The 21,300-nt window shown below is 45.4% G+C and overlaps 1 protein-coding gene across 1 annotated transcript in view; it reads right to left on the reverse strand.

Annotated features, from left to right (window-relative positions):
- The window catches only part of TANC2 (tetratricopeptide repeat, ankyrin repeat and coiled-coil containing 2), a 197,735-nt gene that overhangs the window by 156,579 nt on the left and 19,856 nt on the right, over positions 1–21,300 (reverse strand). Inside the window, exons 2-3 of the mRNA XM_081883745.1 lie at positions 15,011–15,162; positions 14,641–14,740 (exon numbers count right to left, since the gene is read on the reverse strand). Coding sequence (XP_081739871.1) covers positions 14,641–14,707 — 67 coding nt within the window. The 5' untranslated portion in view covers positions 14,708–14,740; positions 15,011–15,162. The remainder of the gene's footprint in view (positions 1–14,640; positions 14,741–15,010; positions 15,163–21,300) is intronic.

Here is a 21,300-nt window from a genome sequence, read left to right on the forward strand (position 1 = left end):
AACCTTATCTTTTTGAATATAGATGCAACTCGGGAGTGCTTTACACCTAGTAAGTTTTATTAAGCTAGTGTTCAAGGAGAAACAGACCAATTTCCCTTTATAGCTGCTTTTAAATAAAGCCAGCCAGTATGTTCCAAAAAAGACATTTAACCATCAGTTCTTCCTCTGACATAATTCAATTTCCAAAATATTTAATCAAAATGTAACCATGTTGTTTCCAAACTAATCCTGTGTTGTAAAAAAATAATAATAATAACAACAAAATCCGCAACAGCAAGCACAGGCAAGAATTGAAAGACATAGAAAACTGGTGCCAACAGCCTGAAGAGGCTTTTTATCTCCCCCAGCCCTCACAGCGCCCCACAAGAAGCTTTCAAATCCACATGGAACTTCAAAATCACTTTGCAATGCAGTATTGGCATCCTAAAAGCCCTAGTAGAAATGTGAAATCGCTCCAGTGCGCTAGAAAGTATCCTGTAAAAAGCCAAAACCTCCAAAACTATTTTGGTAATGCTTTTACTGACTTTTCATTTATAAGAGGCTAATAAAATGGTGACATGGTCCTTTCTGCATCATGTTCGTGTCTTCCGGAGAAATAAGAGTTCAAGTGGTATGGTGCCTGCCCCAACTTCATTCCTTATAAGCTCTTGTGCAAAAGAGAATGGAATGGCCACATTTTTGTCCAGGCTCAAAATATATATGGAACAAGTGAGATAAAGGGTCAAGAACCTTTAGATTGACCAGGAAAGATGCATGCAAACAGAAGGGCAACAAATAACTCAGAAGTTAGTGCAAGAGTAGAATGAACATGTTTGTACTCCCTCTACTGGTTCCTCACCAACAATACATAATTTGGTACTATAACTTTACCAGAGCAATAGCGAATGCAGCAGTTACGTTTCACTGGTATACCAAAAAGGGCTTAACAAGTGGCCTGGACTCCTTTGGAAGGAAGGGTAGGATAGAAATTTAATAAATTTGCTATTTATTTGTTTAATAAATAAAAATGCTTATTTGACCTTTCAAACTTTGGAAAATCTGAACCACACAGTCACAAGAAATAACATATTTAATTTACCTATACATAGAGAGCTATTGATCCAGTCTGGGTAGGGGATAAGAAGTACAAATGTGATATATTATACAAATTTACAATTATATGGTGTTTACACTATGCAGGGACATTCAAAGTGGTAGATTCAAAACAACCAAATCACTCTTACGCAGAGGTTGCTTGATATATATCTCATTCCATCACTAAGGCTCCGACAGCACTCATGGATAACTACAGTTTTACACTAAAAAGAAAGGAGTGCCACAAGAAGTGGAATTTGTCTTAATATTCCAGGAGCCCTCCCCAATAGCCAACATCCTGGGGCAGTCATTCAGAGATCAGCTGACAGCTTTGAAGATGGAGACAACATTTGCTCACTTCCAGACTGCAGGGATCTCCCCTGTTCTCCAATAATTATCAAAGATTATAGATGGAGACTCCGAGATTACATCCGCAAGCTCCTTTAGTACCCTCGTGTGCAGCTCATTAACTATCTTGGGCTGCAGCTCCCTCATTACATCATTTATCATGTTATCACCAGGTTGGGCATTGCTTTCCTTTGGGGAGAAGACAGAAGCAAAGTAGGTGTTGAGCAGTTCCGCCTTCTCTCTGTCACCGAATAGCAATTCCCCACCTTCTCCACACAGAGGACCTATCACTTGCTTGTTCTTCCTCTTGCTTCAAGCATAGCCAAAGAAACTATTTTTTTATCATTTATAATCTCTCTTGCAAGCCTGAGCTTATTCTGAGCTTTAGCCCACCTGACTTTTACCCTGCAAATGTTCACAATACATGTATACGCCTCCTTTGTGATTTCCTCTTTCTTCCATTTCTTATATGTATATGCCTTTCTTAAATCTCAGCTCATCTATAAGCTCCTTATGCAGCCACGCCAGATTCCTTAGGGGCATCCCACTTTTCTTTCTTGTTGGAATCATCTGCATTTGGGCCTTCAATATTTCATCCTTAAGAAGCTCCCATCCATTTTGGATTCCCTTCTCTTTGAGTATTTCTGACCATGGGATCTCATCCAAGGTTTTGGAAATTGGACTTCTTAAATCCAAAATGCATGTCTGATTGCACTCAACTTTCCCTTGTCTCTGTATCATGAAACCCAGGAGAACATGATCACTTCCTCCCAAATTTCCCAGTACTTTCACTTAGTCAATGAGTCCCTCTCTGTTGGTGAGGACCAGGTTCACGATAGATAATACCCTTGTTGCTTCTTCCAGCTTCTGGGAAATGAAACTGTCAGCAAGATTACGGAGGAATTTGTTGCACCTTACATTCTTGGAAGGGTTTGATTTCCAATACATACTGGGGAAGCTGAAGTCTCCCATGACTACTACATCTCTCCTTTTTGAATGTTTGGTAATCTGCTCTAGGAAGACATCATCCAAGTCTTCAATCTGGCTTAACGGTCTATAAGCAGACATCCACATAAGACTGATGTTGGTTTTTCTCCCCTACAAAATGTTACCCATATACTCTAAATCTGCCAGGTTATGGATTTCTTCACAAATGCACACATCCTTTACATATACAGTGGTACCTCGGGTTACATACACTTCAGGTTACATACGCTTCAGGTTACAGACTCTGCTAACCCAGAAATATTGCTTCAGGTTGAGAACAGAAATTGTGCTCCGGTGGCGCAGCAGCAGCAGGAGGCCCCATTAGCTAAAGTGGTGCTTCAGGTTAAGAACAGTTTCAGGTTAAGTACGGACCTGCGGAACGAATTAAGTACTTAACCCGAGGTACCACTGTAATGCTACTCCTCCTCCCATCATGCTTGAATTCCTGCATTCTACTCTGCCTTCCAAAGTCTCATTCCACCAGGTTTCAGTAATGCCTACCAGGTCATACATGGCATCCTGCATTAAAAGCTCCAATTCGTTCTGCTTGTTTCCCATATTCTGTGCATTTGTGTAGAGACAAATGAAACCATTAGTCATTCTCTCCAGCTACTTCCTTCTTGAAGTTTCTTGCCCTTTAGCAGGTTTCTGGAGCTCCACCTCAGTTACCTGTGCAGTAATGAATCTATCATCCACAGTACCAGATGTTCTTCTATAGTCTGTAATGTTGTATCCCTCTAGTTCAGGTGTAGTCAACCTTTTTATACCTACCACCCACTAATGCATCTTTCTTGATGGTAAAATTTCCTCACCACCCACCAGTGCTTAATGGAAGGATTCAGCTTGTGCCGTAGAACCCTCTACCGCCCACCTAGAATCCTGAAATGCCCACTAATGGGCAGTAGGAACCAGGTTGACAACCCCTGATCTAGTTTAAAGCTCTCCTGATCAGGTTTGCAAGACTCTTAGCAAACACACTATCGCCAACAACTGTGAAGTGCAGCCCATCTCTTGCCAGAAGTCCTTCCTCAAGAAAGTAGATACCACGATCCAAGAAGCCAAACCCTTCCTGATGACATCACCTGTGCAGCTAGTGGTTTACCTCCAGTATTATCCTTTCTTCCTGGGCCACAACCTTCAACAGGAAGGAGTGATGAAAAGACCACCTGTGCCCCAAGGTTCTTCAGCTTCCTGCCCAGAATCTCAGAGTCCCAAGCTACACATTGAAAGCGGTGTGTGGCCGTATTGTTTGTACCCACATGAATCAGAAGGAAGGGGTTGTGGTCAGTGGACTTGATAAGACTTGGCAACTTCTCTGTCACAGTGTGAATCTTTACACCTGGAAGTCAGCACACCTCCTGGGACATCCTGTTTCCTCCACACACTACTGCCTCTGTCTCCCTCAATAGTGAGTTACCTACCACCACCAGATATCTCTTCTTCCTCTGGGGAATGGCAGAAATCGTTCTATACACTGTGCCTTCCAAAGCCTCCTTGGAGTGTTCTGAGGTTTGCAAAGAGAGCAGCTAAAATCAAAGGAAGCATTTAAGGGTACCAGGTATTGTTGGCTATTTGTTGTTGTTGATGCTGCTGTTGTTTATAAAAAGTTTATTGAATATTTAAAAATTAAAAAACAATTACCAAACGGACTAAAGTTGTTACAGTTAGAAATGGAAGAAATGGAAGGCAATAGTTCTCCTCTCCCAACTGTCTCTCCCATTCCCCACTAAGATCCTCAGAATCTTCACTCCATACTTGGGAAGGCAGACTCACCTTTGTGCTTTGAGTTACATCCCTCTTCTGTGTTATTATTTGACAAGTTGACTAGTCCTCATCTAACCCCACCCAAACGCTCCCTTGATCTTATCCCCTCCAGACTCCTAGCTGCTGAAGTCCTAGCATCATCCTCTGGCTCCTCCTCTCCTCTATTCAAGCATTCCATTGTTCCCTCCTTCAAACAATCAATCAAACAAAAAAATCAACCCATTCCCAACTCTCCATCTGCCACCCAATTTCTCTTCCATTATTCACCACTATCCAGAACTCCACCACCAAATTCATTCATCTAATTCACTGCTCTACATTGGGTTCCTGTCCAAGCCTGGATTTAGGACAAACTCCTTACCTTAATCATCAAAGCCCTGCATGACCTCATAAGCTTCTTGGGGTAGGGATCTGTCATCTTGTTACTATGTGTGTGTGTGCACTGAGGGTAGTAAATAATTAAAAATTATGGTACATTAAAGATTTCTATCAGCAAAAAAAGAGATCCCTGCTGGTAAGCAACACTGGGAAACAATAACAGAAGGAAGGCAGTGAGGAGACAAAGTGGGGGGAAACTGAATCAGAGTAAATATAGCTTCAAAAATTTAAGTTTGGTTACAGATGGGGTTGCGGATGAAGAGATTAAACCAAAGGCTTCCAAATAAAATGTTGGATTGAAGTAAGGATTTGAAGGGACGGGAGGGGAGAGAACGGAGCACCAATTACAGATCAGAGTTGTGCATTTTCCAGGTAAAGAGGGGCAGCAAGAATGAATGAACATAGCTGAAAGAACATCATATCACAGGGTGTCTGATGGTAGTAGAGTTGGAGAAGCAAAAGGTCATGGAAAAGGATACAACTGCCCTGGGTGGTATGTCATTATTATTTCACTTTACAGGCAAAAATCGCCCAAAACTACCTGCTCAACTTTTGACTGAGAGGGAACCTCAACCCATGCCTCATACTGTTTTCACAAATTCTCACCAGGGAAACACACAGAATACAAGATGTCCCCGCAAGCTGGTTTTACACAAGTATTCACTGCACTAACTTTGATGCACCACTTAATTTAAATACTGCCTGAAACCTGATCTGTTTTTAAATTGCAGATAATTAGTCTATCATAGGAAACACATCAAAGACGCCTTGGCACTTAAATGCAAGCAAACCTTTTCTGACATGAGCTTTCATTTGCAAGCCCCTACTTCAGGTGGCGGCTCCCTCGGCCAGTAAAGTAAGATGAGCGCCGCAACCCCTGAGTCGTTCACGACTGGACTTAACAGTCTGGGGTCCCTTTACCTTTACCTTACTTCATTAGATGGATAGCATTAACCTTAAACACTATACAGTCATACCTTGGTTGTTGAACGCCTTGTGACTCGAATGTTTTGGCTCCCGAACGCCACAAACCTGGAAGTGAGCGTTCCAGTTTGTGAACACTCTTTGGAACCCAAACATTTGATGCTGCTTTTGCGGCTTCCGATTGAGTGCAGGAAACTCTTGCAGCCAATCAGAAGCCATGCTTTGGTTTTCAAACGTTTTCGGAAGTCGAACGGACTTCTGGAACGGATTCCGTTCAGGAACCAAGGTACAACTGTAATAGTCCTAGTGCTGTGTTTAAGAATAATTGAGAGCGCATCCCTTCACATTCATCTTGCAAGTTAAAAACCCAATACTTCATATTAAAGCAGTGCTTTTTTTGAGTAAAAGTATAAAACTTTTGATATCTATATAATCACACACATGCAGACATACACCAATTTCTGTTTTTTCTTTTGTTATGGTATTTGTTACTATAACATGGAATCTAAAAGAACTAACAAGAAGTTGTGAGTGAAAAAGCTGAAAACAACTTCACTAGGGTGATGAAAAATGAGAAAGCTGAAATAATAGTCAGCCAGAATTACGGGACCACAACACCAAATACTGACATCTTCAGCATACTTCCACTTATCCTGACTGCTGGTGCTAGCTGCTTAGTTTGGGAAAACACCGCTGTCACGGCCACCCAGGTCTGGTCCCAGCTCACAAGAGACCTCACTCCGTTGCAGCTTATTTACAGGAAAAGTTTATTGAAGATTTCTGCTTCTCATACAGTTCAGCATTGTGGCCGTACGTCTGCCACGTTAGACCGCTGAAGTCCCCTCTGACTCCTCCCCTCTTCCGCACCAACTTAATAGCCTGGCTCTAGACCACCTCTTCCTCTCCTTTCTTTTCCGCAGGGTCTTCCTGCCCCCCTGGGTTCCCTCTCTCCGTGACTCGCCTGAGGCTGAATCCTCTGCCGCCTCTTCCCCCCTCTTTCTGGCTTTAGGGCCGGGCTCCTCCCCTGAGCTCTCTCCACTTCCGCGCGCCTCTACGTTTGAACTTGGCGCGCGTACGTTGCTGCTGACCTTTCTTTCGACCGCTACACCACCCCCTGCTCTGCTCTCCACCCTTTCCGGCTGAACACCCTGCTCCAACCCCCTCTCTCTGTTCTCTCCTAATCCTGCTCCCTCCGAGAGGCTGACGACTCCACCCCCTTTACTCCGTTCCGGCTGAGACGTCTCTTGCTTCCTCTGTCTTCCACTGGGCTCCTCTCCGCTTCTCCCTTCTCCTCCCCTTTGCTTGATTAAGGTAACCCCCTTTTGAGAATCCTCTGACTCGCTGCTCAGACTTGTGGATTCCCTCAGAATTCCGTCATCTTCTTCCTCATCCTTCTGCCCCTCCTCCCACTCGCTCTCCGTCTCCTCTGTCATCTCCTCCTCTCTCCCAGAAACCCTGACATCCATCCCCCCCTCGAAGCCCCCCCTTCCCCCCTCCCGCTCGCCGGGGACCGGTTGTGGAAACTGCGGCTCTTCGGGGGTAGGCTCAGGATACAGGTCGTCTACGTCAATGTTCTCTGCTGGCAGTTCTGTGTAAGTGTATTCGAAGTCGGGTTCTTCCCCCAAATGCTTCTCAGTCTCTGCTTCCATCGCTACTTCCTCCGGTGCTGCCCGCCAAGGACCTATCAGCCACCTCTTACGCCATTCCTCCTCTGGCTGCTCCTCCCACCAATAAGGGGTTTCCGTGTCCACCCCCGAGCACGATCCCCTGGGCGGGCTTGATTCTGGTGTTCTTTCCTCGGGGGAAGAGAAACCCCTGAACGTGCTATCTGACAATGTGGGTGTGAAAAGCCAGTCATCAAAGTACTCAGCTGGCATGGGTCTATGTGGGAAAAGTGCATGGAACTCTTCTTTCAAAAGGGGTTCGTCTAACTCGTAGCCTGGCACCCAACTATTAGCAGCGGCTGGTGTGCCCTCCCTGGCGAGAAAATATTCAACTCCCTCCTCCCCCCATCTCGAGTCCAGTATCTCTGTGACCTCGTTAAGAGGTTCTGGTCTTGGCGATTCCCCCCTCTCAGGCGCCCTCCTACGTGGCTCTGGGGGTGCTCCTGACTCTTGAAACCTGTGTGGGGTTTTGTAGGGAGTGAGCACCGACCTATGAAAGACCGGGTGCACCCTGGAACCTTCCGGAAGGGCTATACGAAAAGCCACCGGATTGATCTTAGCCTCAACTTGATATGGCCCTAGCTGCCTGTGTCCTAACTTCTTCTTGGCCAATGACCTGGCCGGCATCGCGTGGGCTGCTAACCACACCCAGTCCCCAACCTGGATGTCCTCTCCCGCCCTCCTGTGCTTATCGGCCTGCACCTTATACGCCTGTTTTGCCAGCTCCAAATGTCTCCGCAGCTCCTCGTGCACCTCTTGCAACTCCGCTGCAAACTGGTCGGCATCTTGAGGCCCCCCCCCTCCTGGTGCCGCAAATCTCGGGAAGGTTCTGGGATGACGGCCATTGTTCGCGAAGAAAGGCGTCACCCCGGTGGAAGCGTGTTTCGTGTTGTTGTAGGCGAATTCAGCCATCGGCAGATAGTCCACCCACGCCGCAGGTCGCTGGTTGGCGTAGCACCGCAGGTACTGCTGCATGATCGCGTTGACCCTCTCCGCTTGACCGTTGGTTTGTGGATGCCTCGCCGATGTCAGGTTGATTTTGACGTGCAAGATGCCCAGAAGCTTTCGCCAGAAAGTGGAAACAAACTGGCGCCCCCTGTCGGACAAGACGGACTGCGGAAGTCCATGCACTCTGAAGACGTGATCGATGAAGAGCTTTGCGGTCTGTTCTGCCGTCGCCACCTTGGCACAAGGGATGAAGTGCGCCATCTTGGTGAACAAGTCCACCACCACTAACACCGCCGTCTTACCTCTGGAGCTGGGCAGGTCTGTAACAAAGTCCAACGCTACCCTCTCCCATGGTTGCTGCGGTGTCTCCAGCGGTTCTAGCAATCCCGCCTGCTTCTGGTGCACTGGTTTGGACCTCTGGCAGATATCACACCTGGCGACGTAGTCCGCCACCTCTCCTCTCATCTGGGGCCACCAAAAGTCTCTAGCCACCAACTCCATCGTCTTTTCTTTGCCGAAATGGCCTGCACTAGGGGCGTCATGCAACTGTTGCAGAACCTTGGCTCGAAGATCGTCGGTGGGCACGTAAAGGGCACCCTTACGAGTCAAAAGTCCATCTTGTAATTGAAACTCATCGTTGTGTCGCGACCCTCCGCGTAGCTCCTCCATCTTAGACTGTGCAAACTGATCCCTTTGCAACGCGCGTCGCACCGCGTCCAGGTCGACTGCGATGGTAGCGCACGTCCACGCCTGCGGTGCGAAAATGTGCTTTGCTGCGATTGGAGCTGCTTCCTCCAAGTATTGCGGCTTTCGGGACAGCGCGTCTGCAATAACATTGGAGTCTCCTGGGATGTATTCTATTTTGAAGTCGAAGTCCGCAAAGAACTCCGCCCAGCGCATGTGTCGCTGGGTCTGCAACTTAGCCGTCCGCCAATACTCTAAGTTCTTGTGATCCGTGCGGACCTGCACCGTGTGCTTGGCTCCTATTAAGAAGTGTCGCCACGCTTTGAAAGCTGCATGAATGGCCAACAACTCCCTGTCCCATATGGTATAATTGCGCTCCGTCTTGCTGAGCTTCCGGGAGTAGAACGCACCCGGTCGCCAGTTGCCTTGTGAATCCTCTTGCAAAAGAACGGCCCCAACCGCTCTATCCGACGCATCGGTCTCTACCCGCATGGGTTTGCCGGGATTCACGTGGAGCAGCTGCTCTTCGGAGGCGAAAAGACCCTTAAGCGTCCGGAAGGACCGCTCCGCTTGTTCGGTCCAGACGAACTTCTTCTTCTTGGAACTGAGGGTGTCAGTGATCGCCGCCGTCGCGTTCGCAAAACCTTTAATAAACTTGCGGTAAAAATTGGCAAAGCCGATGAACCTCTGGACCTCTTTCCGATTTCGAGGGCTTTTCCAGTCCAACAGCGCTTGAACCTTAGCCCTGTCCATGGCCAGTCCCTCGTCGGACAACTTGTAGCCAAGGAAATCAACCTCTCTGACATCAAACTGGCACTTTTCCAACTTGGCGTACAGCCTGTGTTCCTTCAGCCTCTGCAGGACCTCCCTCACGTCCTTATCGTGATCCTCCGGCGATTCCGAGAAAATCAGGATATCGTCGAGAAAGCAGACACACTTTTTGTAGAGGAGACCTGCTAGCACGTGGTGCATAAATGCTTGAAAAACGTGGCTGCCATTTTGGAGGCCGAAAGGCATGACTCTGTATTCGTATGTGCCCAGAGGGGTGAACATGGCGGTCTTCCACTCATCTCCTTTCCGGATGCGGATGAGATTGTAAGCTCCACGTAGGTCCAGCTTGGTGAAAATCTTGCCCCTCCTGACGGTCGCTAAAAGGTCGTCAATCTTGGGCATGGGGAAAGCTTTGGGCTTAGTCAAGCTGTTGATGAACCTGTAATCCACTATAAGCCTTTTTTGGGGCGTGTCCTTCTTCTTCACAAAGAAAACAGGGCTGCCTCCCGCTGCTTTAGATTCCTGGATGAAACCGCGCTTGAGGTTATGGTCTATGAACTCCCGAAGCTCTTGCATTTCGTCCTCCGACATGGAGTACAGCTTGGCAGCAGGCAATTGCGCCCCTGGCACTAAATCAATCGCGCAGTCGTAAGGTCTATGAGGCGGCAACTTGTCAGCTTCCTTCTCACAGAAAACCTCCAAGAAGTCCTGGTACTTGTGAGGCACTGTTTGCACCATACCCAGATGCAATGGCTGCTCAGCTTCTCCTCCCTGATCGGTCTGAAAGCAATGCTGAGCACAATACGATGAACAAAAGTTGATCTGCCTCTGGTACCACGCAACCGCGGGACTGTGCCTCTCCAGCCAACTCATGCCTAACACGATGGGTGTGTCCGATAAGTGGGTGACATTGAAACTAATAAGCTCTCGATGGTTGCCAATCTGCATCATCATGGGAGGGGTTTGCTGCACCACTTGCCCCCCCAGCAACTTCCTGCCGTCCACCGTGACCACGTTCAGAGGCGTCGTTGCAGGCAGGAGCGCCATGTTGTGCTGCTTAACGAACTGCAGTCCCATGAAGTCGGCGTTGCTTCCCGAATCGATCGTTATTGGAACCTCGAGGAGTCTCCCATCAGGCAACTGGAGTGTTGCTGTGAGCAGAACTGCCGGTTTGGGAGGCAAAGGGTCCACGCTCTGCAGTGATGCTGGGGGCTTGTCTACAGATCCGCCTGGCTGAGCCCCAGTAGCTCTGCTTCCAGCCAGGCACTGTCGTTTCCCTGAAGCTGCTCCCCTGGTTGCACCTCTGCTGTTACAGTTGCCAGCGCTGCAGTGTGCTTCTGGAGCCTCTGGGGGCACTCTTTCGCCATATGGTGCGCACTGTCACAGATGTAACACTTCCTGGTTCCTCTAGGAGGCTGCGCTTTGGCTGCACCAGGGACAGGGCTCTGGGATGGCTTCTGAGCCCTAGCACCACCAATCTCCATTGGCTCCTCTCTGTCCTTCCCCATTGGCGAGGGGTGCGCACGGCTGAAGTCCCTGTGCCCAAAAGGGAGAGTCCTTGCTTGCGCACGCGCTTGGGGCCCGTCCTCCTCATGCCACGGACGCCCCTCATGTCGAATTCCAAGAGCTAAAGCCCGTTGCACCACGTCTTCTAGGGTCTGGGGTCTGTCCCCCCTAGCGATCTCATCCTTGATGGGGGGGCTCAATCCCTCCCAAAAAAGATCTCTGACCGGTTTACTGTCCTTTGGCCAATCTAAGGCGGTGAGCAATGCAAAAAATTTAGAGTGGTACTGGCGCACAGTCGCTTTCCCCTGCCTCAGCCCGTGCATTTGACGGCGCGCAATGTCCACATCCACAGAGGATTGAAAACAAGAATCCATCGCTTTGATGAACGCAGTTGAATCGCGACGGGCCGGTCCATCTTCGCGCCACAAATTGCGTAGCCAAGCCCTGGCCTCCCCATGCAGGTGCGAAACAATGAACCCCACTCTCTCCTCCTCATCTTTAAAATCGTGACGGAGTAAGTGCAGTGCATATACAACGTCCGCTCTGAAATTGGGATAGTCTTGCAAGTTGCCATTAAAATGCGGAACTAGGGCACCCCCCCTCCGTCCAAGCGCAATGCCCTCCGCTCTGGATCCTGGGGCCCCCGCCTTGTCCGCGCGCTCCCACCTTGCCTGCAAATCCTGGCACGTCTTCTCCAAGTCGTCATTCTTCTTCTGCGAAGCAATGACTGCCGATGTGAGAGCGGTAACCTGATTCCGCAATGCAACCAGCTGCTCCTCAGCGCTCATGGCTGCTCCCGTTCGTGAGCTTCGCAAAAAAAAATTTTTGCTTTGAGAGAGGGGACTTACTGTCACGGCCACCCAGGTCTGGTCCCAGCTCACAAGAGACCTCACTCCGTTGCAGCTTATTTACAGGAAAAGTTTATTGAAGATTTCTGCTTCTCATACAGTTCAGCATTGTGGCCGTACGTCTGCCACGTTAGACCGCTGAAGTCCCCTCTGACTCCTCCCCTCTTCCGCACCAACTTAATAGCCTGGCTCTAGACCACCTCTTCCTCTCCTTTCTTTTCCGCAGGGTCTTCCTGCCCCCCTGGGTTCCCTCTCTCCGTGACTCGCCTGAGGCTGAATCCTCTGCCGCCTCTTCCCCCCTCTTTCTGGCTTTAGGGCCGGGCTCCTCCCCTGAGCTCTCTCCACTTCCGCGCGCCTCTACGTTTGAACTTGGCGCGCGTACGTTGCTGCTGACCTTTCTTTCGACCGCTACACCACCCCCTGCTCTGCTCTCCACCCTTTCCGGCTGAACACCCTGCTCCAACCCCCTCTCTCTGTTCTCTCCTAATCCTGCTCCCTCCGAGAGGCTGACGACTCCACCCCCTTTACTCCGTTCCGGCTGAGACGTCTCTTGCTTCCTCTGTCTTCCACTGGGCTCCTCTCCGCTTCTCCCTTCTCCTCCCCTTTGCTTGATTAAGGTAACCCCCTTTTGAGAATCCTCTGACTCGCTGCTCAGACTTGTGGATTCCCTCAGAATTCCGTCATCTTCTTCCTCATCCTTCTGCCCCTCCTCCCACTCGCTCTCCGTCTCCTCTGTCATCTCCTCCTCTCTCCCAGAAACCCTGACAACCGCAAAGAATTGTAATTTGATAAAAGTCAACGTGTTCATTGTAAAAATCAAAACAAATAAAACCCAAATGAAAGAAGCTACAATACTTTTCACTATAGCTGAAAGGCCTAATACCGAACTTGAAAAATAAATAAAATTGATCATGATTTGCTTAAGTGAAACAAACCATGATCCCTAGTTCAGACATAAGGCTAAGCCAATGATAGTAGTTTGTTGCTCCCACTCACCAGCAGGAAGGAGTGACGTTAGAGCCATCTGTGTGTTCATGGTAAGCCATTAGTCATGGCTTACCATGATATGCAAAACACAGCCAACAGGTTAAGTACAAGGTTTTTTTAAAACTAGGTTTTGTCTATTAAATATCCAACATAGAGTGGCTTCCTATTTTTAAGCTTACTCTGCATAATGAACATAGTTCATCTGACTTCTAAATATCAAATCCAAGTGTGCAATTCATATTCCAGCAAAAAAACACTGTTGTTGTAGATCCACAAACCAACAGGTCTCACTGATTCAAGGTTTGCACTCAGTGGCAGTCCTGCAACCCCATCAAAGACTTTTATGTAGCGGGGGGGGGGGGGAATCACAGTAACAATTTTTCCAGAAACTCCAGAACACAACTTGGACAGCAAATAAATAAAACACTGTACATTAGGCATATTGCCACTTCGTAAAATAAAGTCATCAAGTCTTGCCAGAATTTGAAAAGAAATTATCCTGCAAAGAAGTCTGTGGATAATTCATCTTTTGTGCATTATATGACAAAACAAACATTTTACTTCAGATCAAAAGGAACATTGTATATTATGGCAGAAACATTTGAAACTCAAAGCACAATGGCTCTCATTCACAAAATGTTTAGTTCATTTGCAGCCCAATCCTATGCATATTTACTCAAAATCAAATCATAGAATCATAGAGTTGGAAGAGACCACAAGGGCCATCGAGTCCAACCCCCTGCCAAGCAGGAAACAATATACTGAGTTCAATGTGTCCAACTTCTAAATAAGCGTGTTGCAAGTTCCCCCCAACCACTATGGGCCATTATGACGGAAGGATGGGGCCACCCACCAATAGCCTGACATAACCATGATTTCAGGACAGACCCAACTTCAAAAAAAAAAAAAGATTCCCAATTCTTTCTTTTCAGTCCACTTTGAGCTAAAACCAGCTGCAAATGAAGATCACTGCAAAAAGTTTGGAACTGAGTGCAAATTCTGATTTTCAGAGGAACTGGTTGTATTCAGGATCTCCAGTTAGGAGCTCCAGAGTGCAACCAATCCCAGCAGGAGTTGCATTTGAAACCAAATTTTAAATGTGCTGAATGCAAGATGCACTTGCCAAGGAGCACTATAAGACTCTCCATTGTCCCTTTGCATCTTTGCTTGCCCCACAGCTGATGTCACGTATGTTGTCAGGTGTGCTACAGGTGGGCATGGTTTGCAGTAAACATGTCACATGGCACAAATTAAGACCCCTGCCAAGCCTAATTAGACTCGTGGCCCAGAGGATCTGGGTACACAAGCCTGAAGCCACACCCATTTAAATATGAATTTTTAATGTGGCCTTACTGGATTACAATCTAGAAGATATAGAGGAAGTTTTTCTGGTTGCCCAGCAATCACATGAATCATCAGAATCATTTCCTCTTCCCTTCTCATTCAGTATTATTCAGCTCATCAGGCATGAAACTGGCTTGAAAGTTATACTGTTATCATTATATTAAGGGGTGACAAAATAACTGAAGGCTCAGGAGCAGCATCAGCATCAACTCGAGTCGTATGCGATCTTAGCAATGCGGGGAGCAGTCTATCCACTAGTTGAGTCTCAATAAGGATATGGAATTAGGAATGGGATCACTATGTTACTGGCATGGCAATATTCTACCTCACCTTGCAGCCAGTTTCTACATGCAAATTTCATTTGCTGGGCTGGGATGATTGTGCTGCATTCAAATACTCCTTCCTTCACTTACCACTGGATCTGTTTTTGCGGTTTGATTTCCCACCCGTAAGAAGCATCTTGAGACTGTTCCGAAACATGGCTGTTCTGGTCTAATCAGCTCGCCCCCAAAGCTGTATAAATATAAAAATAAAAGGCATCCATTAACTAATTTTTGGTCATTAGCAGCAAGGAACAACGTAACGATTTATTGTGTCTCTGCAACTGCTATTTGTATTAATAATGTAACATCTGAATTGGCTCTTTGTAGGAAACTAAGCATTCAGAAAAAAAGATCTTAAACCCGTAAATGAAATAAAGTGCTAATCTTCTATTGTAATTTTTCTTCTCTTCCAGAGACTAACCATGGTCAGCACATATTTCAGGATTCTGTTCTGCCTCACCTGTTTAATAGTTTGGGGCAAAATGCTGCCATGATTGGGTTCTGCAAATGGGGTAAAATTTGCAAAGTAGCCCCCATGTTGGTAACAATGTGGAATCCAGAATTTTAGTACAGAGAGGCCATGTCTTGCAAAGGCAGTTGAGAGCACCAAACCTACATAAATAAGAAACAGACCAGGTATGAAAGATCCACCAAGCTGTATTAGTGGAACAGGCTCAGGATACTTGGAGGGTGAATTTATTTACACAGACCTTGAATGGCTCCCATTATCAACCTTATTTATTAGTATTTGCCAAGGATATTGAACTGTACAAAGATTTCTACAAGATAGCACCTAGGGCTGTGTACAAACTCAGAAAACTCAAATAATGTTGAACATGTGCAGGATTCACCTTTAATTCTTCTAGCTCTTTTAGATGTTAAGGTAAGTTTAAAACCATGGAGGCAATATCACAGAAGAACATAAGAGCCCACCTAGATCAGGACCCATCTAGTCCATTGTTTTCATAGTGGAAAACAGATGCCTATGAGAATCCCACAGGTAAGACCTAAGGGCAACAGCAGTCTTCTCACCTGTGATTTCCAACAACTGTTACACAGAGGGGGTGAGCTCCTGTTGCTCAGTCCCTGCTCCTGCCAACCTAGCAATTCGAAAGCACGTCAAAGTGCAAGTAGATAAATAGGTACCGCTCCGGCGGGGAGGTAAACGGCGTTTCCGTGTACTGCTCTGGTTCGCCAGAAGCGGCTTAGTCATGCTGGCCACATGAACCGGAAGCTGTACGCCGGCTTCCTCGGCCAATAAAGCAAGATGAGCGCCGCAACCCGAGTCGGTCACGACTGGACCTAATGGTCAGAGGTTCCTTTACCTTTACATACACATACACATACACACACACACACTTTGATCTTAAGTATACAATCAACGACCATTTTGTGCAGGGGTTCCATCCCCCCCCCCGCCCATCAGCAGAGCACGTATGAGCCCATTCTACCCCCACCCGGCCCCCATTCCACCCTTTTTAGTGACGTGTTTAGTGACATTTTCAACTACTTACAGGTTTGGCACTGTGTGCACATGTGTGATCACGGACCTTTCAGACATGTGTTAATCAGTTGTCATGTGTACACATGGTATGTCCCTAATCTCAATGTCACAAGTGGAACTGAAAATATTGTAAAAATGTAGGCTGCATTGTCAACAGGAATCACTTTCTCAATTAGAATCCAGAGTCATGGTATTTTGGAATACCATAAATGTATGATGAAACGGGTCATAATATATCAGATTCAAAAGTTTGGGTCTTTGGTTCAGTTAAAGACTTCAAAAAAATGATATATAAGCAGATTCACTGCACCTCAAGCAATATAGGCTCTTCTCAAAATTTTATGGAAGTAAGGTGATAACCGACTCTCTTCTGGTAGAATCTGTGGAATCATCCATGCTTACAATATACCGTATTTTTTGCTCTATAAGACTCACTTTTTCCCTCCTAAAAAGTAAGGGGAAATGCGTGTGCGTCTTATGGAGCAAATGCAGGCTGCGCAGCTATCCCAGAAGCCAGAACAGCTGCTTTCACTGCGCAGCGATTCCTCTTGCTGTTCTGGCTTCTGAGATTCAGAATATTTTTTTTCTTGTTTTCCTCCTCCAAAAACTATGTGCGTCTTGTGGTCTGGTGCGTCTTATAGAGCGAAAAATACGGTAATTCAAAGTGTGCTTTAAAACAAACAGATACATTATATTAGACACTGGTGTGTGAGAAGTTAATGCTAGAATATAATTTGTCACAAGACCAGATAATATCATCTTCTAAGTAGAAGGTCAAAAAAACAATTAAAGGGAAAGATTTTTGCACCTGATCTAGACTTGAAAAGAATATAAAATAGAGCTTTCTAATGTTACTACAAAATGGATCACTGTCAGCAAAGGTATTCATGCTTTTCCATCTTTAAAAGGGGGGGGGGAATCAGACTGCCCTTCTAAGAAATGCCCTTGACATTTATAGATAGAAATTACAGGAAAATTCGTCGGAATAAGATTTGTGCATTTGTGGAGAAAAAGTAGGCGTGTTTTGTTATCCTATTTATGAAAACTATGTGATAAATATATTGAAGATCTTAAAATTACCAGAATTCATAGAAATTCAGAAAATCTGGTATATTTTCACAGAGCCTACAATGTGGCAGTGATGACAGCAAAAATAGCAACACTCTGCCACCACTGTTTCTGTTCAGCATTGGTCAATTTGTGTGTGTTTGTGTGTGTGTGTGTAAACTGTTATCACATGCACCCACTCCTGGGAAGTACTGTCACTGTGACCAATTTGCTAAACATTTTGCAGCTTAAACCACTTATACCTGCTTCCAATAATATATCATAGTTCATGCAGTACTAAGAAGGGGTGCAACTGTTGTTGCACAAATATGTGGACACATTTCTTGGAATTCTGAGGCTCCACACTTGTTCACTCAATCCCCGCCCAATCTGGTTTGTGAAATCTTCTCCGGCTATGCTGAATAAGCTTTTAACAGCCATTGTGAATATTGCTTCCTGGTACTTTAAAAAGGAGTGGTAAATCAAGCATTATTTTATATTAGATTTTCCTGGATTCATGCAAGTCAGGCTTAAAAAGAAGACTCAATGAATCCTGTGGCATTTTAAAGACTAAGAAAAAAAATGTTATGAAATAAGCATTTGTGGACTAGAGTCCCCTTCAGCTCAGGACCGCAATACCTCATGAACTGCCTCTCCCCATATAAACCAACCTGGACCCTGAGATCATCGTATGAGGCCCTTCTACATGTGCTCCCTCCATGACAGAACCAGAGGGTGGCAACATGATAAAGCGCCTTTTGTGTGGTGGCTCCCCGCTCGCTTGCGGAATGCTCTCCCCAGGGAGGTGCCAGGTAAAAACATTCCTCTTCTCCCAGGCCTTTGGCTAATTAAACAATCTATGACCTTTTAAACTGTAGGAGACATTGTTTTGGTTTGTTATTATGATGTGTATTTTTGTGTAATATACTGTAAACCACCATGTGAGCTTCAGAAGAAAGGTAGTATAGAAATTAAAATAATAATTATTTATCAGATGCATGAATTGTATTCCTAAATTGCCAGATAATGACCAGGGGAGGTGGAATGTAAGAGAGTGAGGTAAGAGGGAAATGAAATGCAAAAGTAACAGACAGCAACAGTTTTCTAAAAGCAATGACCGATTGCCACAGCACTGTTGCTGAGAACACAAACATCCTGGCATTGGTAAGCTAATAAACAAGCACATGTAGATTTTTTTTTAAAAAACCAAACAAACCTTAATCTCAATTCAAGCTGCAAGTGACAAAAATTAATTCCCCAATAAATTATAATTCAGACTAGGGTTTACCTCTGAAGTTCCTTTGTTCAAGGATGACCACCTTAAAATCAGTGTTCAGGTATAATGAAATGGTTGGTTTCTGCATATTGCTATTTCTAATGTTAGGCTGAAGTCTACTTCTTATTTTGCATAGAAATTGGATTGTTTTGTCCTATATAGAATGCAGAAAGGCACTGCTGGGAGATGATGGCAAGTAGATGAGCACACACAGAAACCACTGATGTGGCTGACATTATTAAGCCCTGTAATAGTGTTGCCTGCAAGATACGGGGATAAAGTTGGTATCTCCGCCTGCTGCAAGGCTGGCTTCTCTGTTTCTCTCTTGATATATGGCCTGTTGCTGATAGCAAATGCCTGTTTTAGGCTGGGCATTGTCTGTAAGCAAGTACAGACCTAACACTCAAGGCCTGTGAGAGAGGGAAGTGTGATTATTCAGGATGGGCTGCAGATCACTGATGATGTGTGGTTTTAGTTGAGAGCTATTAGATTATAATAGATAGACTATTAGATTCGAATCCCCGCGATGGGGTAAGCTCCCGTCATTCGGTCCCAGCTCCTGCCCACCTAGCAGTTCGAAAGCACTCTTAAGTGCAAGTAGATAAATAGGGACCGTTTTATAGCAGGAAGGTAAACGGCGTTTCCGTGCGCTGCGCTGGTGCTGGCTCGCCAGCTGCAGCTTCGTCACGCTGGCCACGTGACCCAGAAGTGTCTTCAGACTGCGCTGGCTCACAGCCTCTAGAGCGAGATGAGCACGCAACCCCAGAGTCGGACACGACTGGCCCGTACGGGCAGGGGTACCTGTACCTTTACCTTTATTAGATTATAAAGGGATGGGGGTGGGACGGGGATTTGAAAATGGGATAGACGCGATCTATTCAGAACAAAAGGCTAAATTGATAGTTAACAATGTGGTGATGGAAGAAAAAATTGAAAAAGGAACACGACAAGGCTGCCCTATTTCCCCTTTGTTATTCATTTCGGTCCTGGAGGTGCTCTTGAATATGATTAGGGGGGACCGGTTGGTTGAAGGAATTCAGGTCGGAGCGAAACAGTATAAACTTAAAGCTTTTGCAGATGACCTAGTTTTGACCTTACAAGAGCCAGAATCTAGTACGAAAAGGGCATTACAATTGATTCATGAGTTTGGTCAGGTGGCGGGATTTAAATTAAACAAACAAAAAACTAAGGTATTGGGAAAAAACTTGACATCTTCAGAATCAGAAAGGTTTCAGAAAGAGACAGAGACAGAGTTAAAAGTGGTTAAAAAAGTAAAATACCTAGGGGTGAACATAACAGCCAAGAACTTGAATTTATTTAAGGATAATTATGAAAAGTGTTGGTCAGAAATTAAAAGGGATTTAGAAAGTTGGTCAAGATTGAAACTTTCCTTGTCGGGCCGAATTGCTGTTATAAAGATGAATGTATTGCCAAAGATGCTGTTTTTGTTTCAGACTTTACAGATTGTGGATAAAATGGAGTGTTTCGGGAGGTGGCAAAGAGATATCTCTAAATTTGTCTGGCAGGGCAAAAAGCCCAGAATTAAGTTTAAAATATTAATTGATGCAAAAGAAAGAGGGGGGTTTGCCCTGCCAGACTTAAGGTTGTATTATGAATCAGCAGCTTTCTGCTGGTTGAAAGATTGGCTGCTTCTTGAAAACACTGATGTTTTAGATTTGGAAGGATTTAATAACGCTTTTGGATGGCATGCATATCTGTGGTATGACAAGGTTAAAATTCATAAGACTTTCAAGAACCATATTGTTAGGAAAGCAGTGTTTAATGTCTGGACAAAATATAAAGACTTATTAGAAAACAAGACCCCAAGGTGGTTATCACCTATGGAAGCTAAGGCTCTGAAAAGACCCAATATGGAGGCCAAATGGCTGAAGTATTGGGAAATACTAGAAAAGGATGGAGACAATTGGAGGTTGCAGAGTATGGAGAAACTAAAAGACAAAGTGCGAGATTGGCTACATTATGCTCAGATTAAAGAAGTTTTTAAATTGGATAAAAAGACAGGATTCCAGGTGGAAAAATCGAAGTTGGAAACAGAACTGTTAGAACCTAAGACTAAGGTACTTTCAAGAATGTACAACTTGCTGTTAAAATGGAATACACAGGATGAAACGGTTAAACCAGCTATGATAAAATGGGCACAGGATATTGGGTACAATATCATGTTTGCTGACTGGGAAAGGTTATGGACCACCGGTATGAAGTTCACGGCATGTAATGCCTTGAAAGAGAACATTATGAAAATGATATATAGGTGGTACATGACCCCAGTCAAGCTTGCAAAAATATATCACCTGTCTGATAAGTGTTGGAAATGTAAGGAAACTGAAGGAACGTTCTTTCACCTCTGGTGGACTTGCCCTGGGGTTAAGGCTTTCTGGGAAATGATATATAATGAGCTGAAAAAGGTATTTAAGTATACCTTCCCTAAGAAACCAGAGGCCTTTCTTTTGGGCATTGTTGGCCAGAGGGTGTTAAAGAAGGACCGAACATTTTTTATGTATGCAACAACAGCAGCAAGGATACTCGTCGCCAAATACTGGAAAACCCAAGATTTGCCCACGCTGGAAGAATGGCAGATGCAACTGATGGACTATATGGAACTAGCAGAAATGACCGGCAGAATCCGAGACCTGGGAGAGGAAGCAGTGGAAGAGGATTGGAAGAAATTTAAGGACTATTTACAAAAACATTGTAAATTGTATGAGTGCTAAGAAGGATGCGAGACTGAAAATATCACGGCACCATTAAGCTAGTTGATAAGAATATGAGAATGAGTGAATTTTAAGAGAAAGATAAATTTTGAATAAATATTATGCCCAAATCAGGGACTTAAGACTTAGATAAAAGTATTCAAAGTTAGGGACATAATATTGGAAATTTACAGAATAAGAATTGAAACAAG

Source organism: Podarcis melisellensis, assembly GCF_964234715.1.
Source record: "Podarcis melisellensis genome assembly, chromosome: 13".
Lineage (NCBI taxonomy): Eukaryota > Metazoa > Chordata > Lepidosauria > Squamata > Lacertidae > Podarcis > Podarcis melisellensis.